Here is a 9,951-nt window from a genome sequence, read left to right on the forward strand (position 1 = left end):
TAAATACTGTATTCAGACAGGAAAATGCAGCTGTAGTGACTGTGTTGCTTTGGCCAAAGTCATACTTGGACAGTAATATTCTGCCACTTGCATTTCCTTTGAAGTTCTCACTGGTGAAGGACATAACTGTTTCCTTATCAAAGCTGAAGTGGGATGTTAATGTAGATGCTAAATCAGATGGTTCCTTCTACACCAGAGTGGAGGATGACTTTACCTTTTCTTACAGTTACTTTAAAGTAACATTAAGTTAAAATTTATGAAACAGCTTGGGAACCTTTAAGGGGATATGTATAATGCAGTTTCCATAGTGGAAAGGCTTAATTGAGCAATGTTTCTGAAAGCACTTGGAGATGCTTGACTGAAGTGTACTGCAGGAATAGTATTCAGGGTATTTTAACTACTGTAGTATCTCTAACATTATACCTTGTAATGGTAAGAACATCCAGAGCAAGTCTGGGATTTGTTAGTGGATCACATATAAAACTGAGAATTGTTTTACATTATTTGTTTAAACCTTGTTTGTAATTCAGAACCCACACATTATTGTTGAAATGAATGCATAGAACAGGGCTGGGGAAAGTGGAAATGTTGCTTTTTCTTTTGATTATATAATTTTGGAAGAAATTAAGGGCTTCCTGAAGCCTCCTGCATGTGTTATTTTACCCTGATGGCTCAAGACAGAAAAATAAACCGTAGTAGCCTCAGAAGTGGCCCTGAGCAGAACTTCTTGGCAGTGAATTATTTAGCTCTACTGGCTCATGGTCAGGGTATGAGTGAAAACTGTACCCTTTGCCTTCACGTTCGAGACAGGCAGAGGTGACAACCTGGTGGCTCTTCTTCACCGTGCCATTAGCAGAGCAGCAAGAACTCTGTCCTACCTTGGCCTTTTAAAAAAAAAGGATGCAAGGGGACGAGTTTATTGATGAGATTGAGTGGACAGAAGCTGCTTAGAAACTAGCAAAGACATCTGAGGAACCAGAAAGGGGTAGGAAGTTTATCCCAAAAAAAAGCAAGTTATATTTTTTTTTCCTGTCATATGTCAGCTTTTCAAAATCATTGATGGTATTTTATGAGGCTCAACATTCCTGGGACAGTTGGGATATATCACATCCATTGCGCAGAAGGGAGTTTAGACACAGTGTAAATGCATTGACTTGCTTAAGGTCAGAAAATCCTGACATGGTTGGGAAAATAAAATCCTCATCCCATACGTCAGAAAATGTAACTCCTTCCTCTCCTCACCTGGCAGGTTCACACACAGCAGGGAGTGTGCCCTGTGTCAGAGGAAGGACCTACAGCCACGTTACTAAGATGGACTTAAGGTACTAAGTCCTACCTAATTTAACTGAACTGGATTTATATTATAAAGCCAAGAAAAAATGCACCTTTCCAAACAGTGATTAAAAATAACTCTGCTTCTTTGATCTGACAGTCAATCTAGCGATCACCGAGGCATTCTGACTCTCTAAGTTATTACTTGTAGCTGCAACATTTGTCATGACTGTCTGGAAGTTTGGAAGGGTGTTCTTTAGAGCAAGGTCTGTACCAGTCAAAGGCCAAATCTCAGTCCTTAGCTGGAAGCTCTCGGGTTCTGCTGCAATACAAAGTGATACAGGGTAAATGCACATCATAAGCCAGAGGAAGAACAGACCTGTAAAAGAAGCAGGAGGGCAATTTGATTTATTTATTTAATTATTTTAAATTTATTTAATATAAATTAAAATTTAAAATAAATTTAAATTTTTCTAGAACTTCCCTGAGACCTAGGATGGAATTTTCAAGGGTTTCACCAGTGACAGCTACAGTCAGGGCTTTCTAGGCTCTCAGTGTATCAGCTGTTTTGGAAATCTGTCTTTCCTTCTATGTGTCCCATTTCTCTCTTTATAAATCATGGAAAATAAGAATTCAGCACTGTCTTTCTCAAAGATAATTTACATTCTTGGGTTGACAGGACTCGTTCTTAGTGTTTATTTATAAGGAATACAGCAAAATGGGCTGGATTTCATCTGGGACCTGCTGTTTTACTGTCAGCTCACTGAATAAGCATAGTAAGGACCTGGGGCCCAAATGAACTTTTCAATCTCCTTTCAAAATTTTTAAGAACTTTAACTTTTTACAGTAGAAATACAAGTTTGATTCCTTTATTCTCCTTGTACCTTATTCCCACTAAAACCCACTGAGATCAACACTATTGGTAGGAATCTCTGCCTGATCCTCCACCTGAGATATTTGTTGAAAGGGAGAAGTCACATTTGTACAAGTACTTTTGGGGAAAAAAAACCCCCTAAAAAACCAACCAAAAAACCAACAAGCAAACAGACTTGTAACTCACATGTCACAAAGTGCACATTCCCCCCCCACCAATAATTTATTTGTTCACCTAGCAATATTTCATATACATTCAATTTTGTTCAAGAAAATGACCAGCATGACTGTTCAAACAGGTCGCATGATAACCAATGGGCCTTTAAAAAACAACACGTAGAAAATTCAATCACATCGGAATACCATGTTCAGAAAATGCAGTGCCTGTTTCAGGAAACATCTTGAAAAACCACTGGCAGCCAAACTTGTACAACATGCAGGCAAAATGCAGACAGAAGAAAAAGAAAACATTTTTGTAACCAAAGACTGGCAAAGGAAGAAAAAAAAAGAAGCCTAAACAAGCTTGTCTACAATTCCCACAGTTGCAACGTCGGTATTCAGCAATATGCAGCAAAGGTTTTGTATCACAGAACAATGTTGCTGTCATCGTGAGCTGAGTGGAATTGCTTTTGAAGTGGAAAGCTGCTGAAATGCTGCCTAGATTTGTGTATTCTTACTGCAGAAAATGGTTTATAAGGACCGAGTTTTTTGCAGATCAGAGAAGAAATTCGGATCGATACCAGAAGATCTTGTCATTCAGGCTGAGACAATGGATACTGGAAAATCATTTTTGCTTTTCAGTATTAACACTTGCATGCTTTTGAGCCTGAAAAAGATCTTAATGTTCTCATGATGCTAAAGGAGAGGCTATTTCTCAGCCTGGCTTTGAGCTCAGTTTAAAGGACAGTAATCTGCATTAACTAGACCTTTGAGCGTGTTGTGAAACTAAAAGCTGTGTTATTTCTTACATGCTAGTTGCTTGCCATGCAGAGCTCTTCACTTTAGCAATCCATTTCCCCTTAGCTCACGCTTGCTATTTTTCTCCTTCTCTTGTCAGTATGACAAATATGCGGCATGCTCTGCGTAGAAGGCATTTTACTTCAATCCCTAATACAAATGCTTAATCTCCTCCTGGGAAATAAGTGATTCAATTACATTTATCAAGCTGGGTGGAAGATCTTTATTTTAATGCATCACAAGCTATCTCTGTAGGGCCTTGGATTTTCATAATACTGTCATATTAAACAATCTGCTTGGGAATAGCTTCAAAAAATAATTGATTATGCTTATGGATTAGCTTCCTTTTACAGATGGAGAAGGTTTAGTTTGCTTATGTGTGGTGATAGGAAAAGACAGGATTAGTCGGGCCAGACAGTCTAACCACCTCCCTGTGAGCCTCATTATAATGAGGCAAGAAACAGAACAATTATTGGACAGATTCATTCATAGAAAGAGCTAGTTGGCTCTTGGGCTTGTTGGGAAACAAAGGCTGATAAGCTTGTGAGACTTAAAGGCTCTGTGCAGAAGGATGATGAAGTAGGTATGAGTAATGCAGCGAGCAGATAGAGAGCAGATACACAAAGCTGCCTCATTACAACAGTTCTCTTGTGAGCTATTAGATACCTTTTCCTTCTGGCAAAGGATGACACTGCGTGGTCCAGGTCCCAGATATGTCCTGAGCTTAGTGCAGCATCTTGAAGACCAACTGTCTTTCCTCTTTGGCTCTTTGTCACAACCAATCATCTAGAAATAACTGGTGTCAACAGCCTGTCCTATTGAGTGGGTTTTCAGCATTGTCTTGCTTATCCAAACAATATTAAGACAAGAAAGAGGTTAAAGGTATCTCTAAGCAGGAGGCAGAGTTAATTACCAAGCATGGATTCAACATGGGACAGCTGAAATCTTCCTTGAGTGAATCACTGAGTCACTCTGTGGCTCAGTAGCTTTATCTCCAAATGGAGTTCCTAATAAAAACCCATCCAAACATGAGCATGAGTTAACAGGAGGCCAATAGGCACACCTAGAACTAAGCAACTCTCACTTCAGTAGAGCAATGAGATCTTTTTAAACTGACTTCATCTGGTATATGATACTCCAGTCTGTAATTGTTACCTTTCAGAAAACTGATAAAGTCAGACAGGGGAATTTTGCAAGTGAGACTGAAGAACCTGTGTGAAATCCATTTGCTGAGTCTGATGAGCAGAAAAGTAAATTATTTTCCTAGCTTAATCTTTCCTCTTTTCAATGCCATGGATTTTCAAGACTTTAAAGCCTGGTGAAGGAAAATATTATTTTACACAATGCATAATTTATCCTCAGACTTGGCAGAGCAATATTAAAAAAAATAAATGAGGAGACATTTATTTGAACAGGGGGCAGATCTTAAGTATTTGGGATTAAGATAATCATACAGAGTATAAGAAGCCTCAAAAACATAGACAGGAAATCTGAATGAACATTAACTGTAGGAACTGGAATACTGAACTTTCCCTGCCCTATGAGGAAGAGAGCTTGGTGATTTCCTTAACCTCAATCTGTGTGAATTAAGTCATCTATATGATGCTGACAGCTCTCAACTCTTTGCAGCAGAGACTATCTGCTCCACTCAAGAGTGAAATCTTGGCTGTCACTCTCAACAGAAAATACTGAACAGAGAGGACATCATACATGTCCCTCAATGATTTCAGCCAGGACACATCAATTGACAGGTCAGTGTGGTCCAGTGGTTGTGGCTTTGAGGGGAAGGTCATGGCACTCCATTGATTTTTTATGGTTGGACCCTGTGATCTTAAAGGTCTCTTCCAACCACTATGATTCTGTGATTCTTAATTCCTATCTGACCACCTTCTGCTCTGTGCTCCTGCAGTATTTCACATGACAGTCCTGGTTGTAGAAAGATTTTACACGTGATGATAGATGACCAGCCACTGGGAAATCTCTTGTTCTGTGAGTGCTTTTTAGATAGACAGATACAGCCTTGTGGCTGCAGCTGTTTTACCAGTGCCAAGTTCACTTTAAATAACAGAAAAATATGGGCTGCTTCGATCTGCACTCTTTTTTCTTTCCTTCCTAGACCTCCTTCTATGGTTTTTGAGACTTGTCAGTCAAAAGGTCCATCAAGATGGCAAGTGCCTATGACCCTGCTTGCAACAAGGGAACAGGGCGGTTTTCATGCAGAAATTCTCTGAGTGAGCCAAACAAACTATATGATTGTTTTTGCTGGCAAATGTGAGAGGAGCAGAGGTGTGGCTGGGACCAGGCTTGCCTGATGCTGAGGTCTGGGTGCTTTTCAGAGTCACTGGACAGAGAGGAGTCCTTTAGCATCTGTTGGATGACAGAATAAAAGAATGAAGATTACACCAAGACTTCATTATCCTAACCTCTGTCTCTCATGGGCAGGAGTACTGCAAAGGTGACTCTCCATGCCTTTCTATCCAGACATTGCCACCAGCATGGTGACTTATTTATCCTCATCTTACAGATTCAGATTATATTTTCAGCTTCAGAATTGCTCTAGAATTAAATGACTAATCCATTTTTGTCAGCCTGCAGGTAGTTCCACAACAGCCCCTTGCCTGACACCACAAAAGCTCAACAAATCAAAAATTACTAGGTAGACCCTGTGTAAATCTCCCAGCTCCAAAGGAGAGGTGGCACAAATGACCTTATTGGTTCAAGTTATAGAATAAATGTAGAAATAGGGTTGAGTATCACGTGTGTGCAGTGAAGATTTTAAATCTTGCTAGTCTTGCTCAATTTAATGAGTGTTTTTCAAAATGTTTCAGAGTTCAGGTTTTGTTCAAATAAACGTCCCACGTATTTGAACCCCGTGAGACTGAAAACCTCAGCCACGAGTCTCATGTGACTTTCTTATGAGATTTCCAGCTTTTCTGCTTCTGGTTTTGGCTTGAAGTACCATGAGAATATTTTTTTCATGGTATTTCAACACTTCTAGTTTCAAATTCTAGACTTTATTGAAAAACCCTAAGAAAAGCTTTAAGGGGTGGGGTGGGTTTCTGATTTAAACTAAAAATGGGATAATGCTACAGATTTGCTGTCTGTGAATGCATGCTTTTGGAAATAAATAAGAGTTTGGACCCAGAGGTTTGATTTAAATTCTTCTCTAATGTTTGGGACATTCTGTATCATTCTTATGTGGTGTTCATGTGGAAGAACAAATAACTATTGGCTTCAGCTAATCAGCTAAACTAGGTATTTCATTTTAGAAGAAGAGGTAGACAGTGCCATTCACTGGCCCACCAACACAACAAAAGCTTAATGGTCTGAAAAACACTGTGCTTCCAAATTAAAGTATCTTCTCAATGTCTTCAGGACCACTGTAGGCTGAGTTGAGAACTGTGAGCTTCATTTTCCCTATCCCTATCAGATTTAACTTTTGCAAATTGTCCCATAATGTTTTAGCTGCAAATTTGTGTTTGTAGGAGGAAAGATAAATAAATAAAAGATACAGAAGACTGCAATTCTCTTGACATTGGGGACTTAATACTGAATGAGAGACGAATAAACAATGATTCCTTATCAATAATATCAAGGTGTCCTTTCAAGGCCCTATCCTGTAAAAGGATAACCTTCTCTCAAGCCCTTTCCCTTTCCAAGCCAGTAGATATTCAGCACAGGAGCTGACACTGAGACATGAGTAAAGGATAATGTGTTGTTTCAAGAAACTGCATTCTTACTTGGCAGGCTCAGGAGGAGTTATGACAAGAGCTGCTTATTTCTAATATTGTACAGAGAATTCCTCCCACTATTTCTTCCAGATGCTGAACAGCTCATTTATTTATTTATTTGGATTAGCTATATTAAAATATAACATGCTTCCAAATGCTTTTCTCCCACATTCCCAAAGGATGGCACTTTCTCATGGGGATGTATATCCAGAAGTCATTTAACATGCTCAACTCCCACTGTTCAGAACAAGGGTAAAGTTCCTGACTCCAGAGTACCAGGATCTCGTGGAAAGCTGAGAGCTCTTGGTATTGAAGGAGTCAGAAAAGGAATGTGGCATAACACTGGGCAGGGAGACAGCAAAATGTCTGCAGCTTTTCCAGTGACTGTGGCACTGATCTGACTAGCAAGCACCTGAGCAAGGAATTATTGAGACTTTCAGTAGATCCCTGCTGGGCTCAGAACAAAGAAAACAAATGGATGAGTGAAAGTGACCTCTTTGAGCATTATTTAATGATGACTTACCTAGTTTTGAATTTTATTAGACCTGCATGAAAGCACAGAGACCTTCCAAACAAACCCAGGATACATGCAAGGTTTTTTGGGGTTTTTTTTGGTTTTTTTTTCTGGAGATTGGGGAGGTTGGTTGTACAAAAAGTAAAAGTTCTGGCTGGTCTCTGAAGCTCAGTGGAGTACAGATACGTGGATCAAGTTTTCCTTGGCAATGGAGTTTACTGAAACTCCAAGCAGGGCAAGAGCAGAGAGAATGATGTTGCTGTGCCCCGTGAGCTGAAGTGACTGCTTTTCCAGACAGGTTGAGAACAAGCAGCCTTGTGGGCATTACAAATGACCAAATCCCCACCTGGTGCAGCCCAGGAATGAGGACCAAGGAGGCTGCCCAGCTGAAGATGCAAATCCAAAGAGCTGCCTGTCCTTTTCACCAAGCCAGGACCTGGACACAAACCAAAGAGGCTAGATATGGTAGGAACACATTCTTGTCCACAGTCCCTTAACGAAAAGTAAGCAGAGATGTGTAAACACTGTCCCAAGACCTGAGCCTCCCAACCTCAGCTCTCCTGGCTGTTGAATCGAGGTTTAACTTTTCTAGGGGGCAAAATCACAAAATGACTCTAAACGTGGAGCTGTCTGAAAGTATCCATGCTGAGATCAGCACAGGGTCTTTGTGGTTTGCTCTTTTTCCCTCATTGCACCTAAATCAGAGCAGTGACAACTTTGAAATAGGGAAATATAGTGAAAAAAAAGAAAAAAAAGCCTTTAAATGTCAGACAAATCCCTTGCAGACGCCGGTCCCTCGGAAGACGGCAGGTTGCTCACCATGCATTGAAGCCATTCATTGTCTTTAAGGGGCTTCATTCAAACTACCAGCACTCAAAGACATCACTGCTCAAAAGCTTTGACCCTGTTGTACAGCACACTATTTGTTTCCCCTGGATCCTTTCAACTGTGGTAGCATCTACTTCTACTTCCCAATAAAAAGAGCAACATCCCCTTAGCAGAGCCAGGAGCTGCCAGCCTACACTGGTAGGCACGTTCAGTCCTTTAGACGTCCTCCCCGTTTTCATTGAGGGAGATGGTGTGTATTTTAATGGTTGGCACTTTACAGGTTTCATGGGCAAGGTTCCCTGACGTGCCTGCACAGCAGCATTCCTGGAGGAAACCTTTACTTTTCACTTTGGCAGCAGTACAGTCTTTGGAAACCGCATTTTTTGTGGGCATGCTTTGCACAGCGGAGAATATCTTCCATTCACAGACCCCATCCGACTTGGAAATCTTATAGAAGGTTTCTCCTGAGCCAACGGGGATACGGACCACACCTTTGTCGCTCTCCATGCTTTGGTTAGTGGGACGGTTGAGGTTGAAACTTGGGGATTGCTTCTTTGCTGCTTGCTTCCTTGGGAGACACTGAGCTCTCAGGACATTTTGGAACGCTTTCTTAAACTCTTGACTTGAGCATGGATAGATTATGGGGTTGATGCAGCTGTTTAAATATCCAAGCCAAAATGTTATTTTAAAAAGTGTGTCCGGGGGTTTGATTGCAGGAAAGAAAGAACCTAAAATGGAAAATACACAGAGTGTTAAGGCAAAGGCAGTGAGAAATTGCAGGTAACCAAAGAAACTCAAACACTGGGAAAAGTAAATAAGATTCTGTTCTGTCTTGGAAAATTTATGACTCCAAGCCCAATTCCTGCAGGAACAAGTCTTTCAGAATATATTGTGTCATACAATGACATGGCTGTTCTATCAAAAATCAATTCATCTACTTTATTATACAAGCATTGAATTCCCATTTACAGCCAGAGAGACAAGCAAGGGGACTGGTATTGAGTGATAGGGGAAAATTGCTTCTTCCGGGACTTCTGATTCAAGATAAGTTAGCAAAATAACAGTCATATCTAGGAGGTCATCAAAAGGGTTTCAAATGGCAAGAAAATCACACCATTTCAGAAGTCAGAGTAAGTGAAAAGTAGGACTACTGAGATGACAGTGTTCCAGCTAAAAGTCTTAAAATGATAAAGCATTCGGTACTCCTTTTCCCTTGAAATCTTTAGAAACTCTAACTTTCCACATTTTTCAGTCTCATGGATGTATTTAAAATTCAGAGAAGTTAAAAGAAAGATTTTTTTCTTATGTCAGTGAACACTGGAGAGGGTCTCATGGGCAGCCATTGTATATATATATAAATATATATACTGATATATATACTGATATATAATTGCAAGGTTACCTTCCAGAGACAATTTGAAGAGCAAGAATTTATATGGCTCCTTAGTAAGGAAAGTACTAGGGGACTTTTTATTCTAGAGAAGGCAGGATAACATTAAAAAAATTTGAAATCTTCTGATGAAGTTTATTCAGCATATCATTGACAGAGCCATAAATTCTGCATTCATTATTCCTCACTGTCTTGGCACAACTGTCGACTACAAGTGACCATGCGAATTGAAAATTAAATAGCATTACTAGTACCCTTTTTAAAAAATAGATTCTGATCTATGATCACATAGGATTTAATTATGAGTTATCTGCTGATTTAAAATATTGGAAACATTTTTCCTACTGCCAAACCTTTGGTTTTTTAACTGCAATTCAAGCTCCTTC

The 9,951-nt window shown here is 39.9% G+C and overlaps 1 protein-coding gene across 1 annotated transcript; it reads right to left on the reverse strand.

Moving 5' to 3' along the window:
• Positions 1–8,391: 8,391 nt before the first annotated feature.
• LOC114818751 (alpha-1A adrenergic receptor-like) lies at positions 8,392–8,903 on the reverse strand (the record flags this gene model as incomplete). Its single annotated transcript, XM_029086035.1, has 1 exon — positions 8,392–8,903. A coding segment is annotated over one exon (512 nt), but the record flags the coding sequence as incomplete, so codon positions are not given.
• Positions 8,904–9,951: the final 1,048 nt, after the last annotated feature.

The sequence above is a fragment of the Antrostomus carolinensis genome, unplaced genomic scaffold (genome assembly GCF_000700745.2).
Source record: "Antrostomus carolinensis isolate BGI_N321 unplaced genomic scaffold, ASM70074v2 scaffold30157, whole genome shotgun sequence".
Lineage (NCBI taxonomy): Eukaryota > Metazoa > Chordata > Aves > Caprimulgiformes > Caprimulgidae > Antrostomus > Antrostomus carolinensis.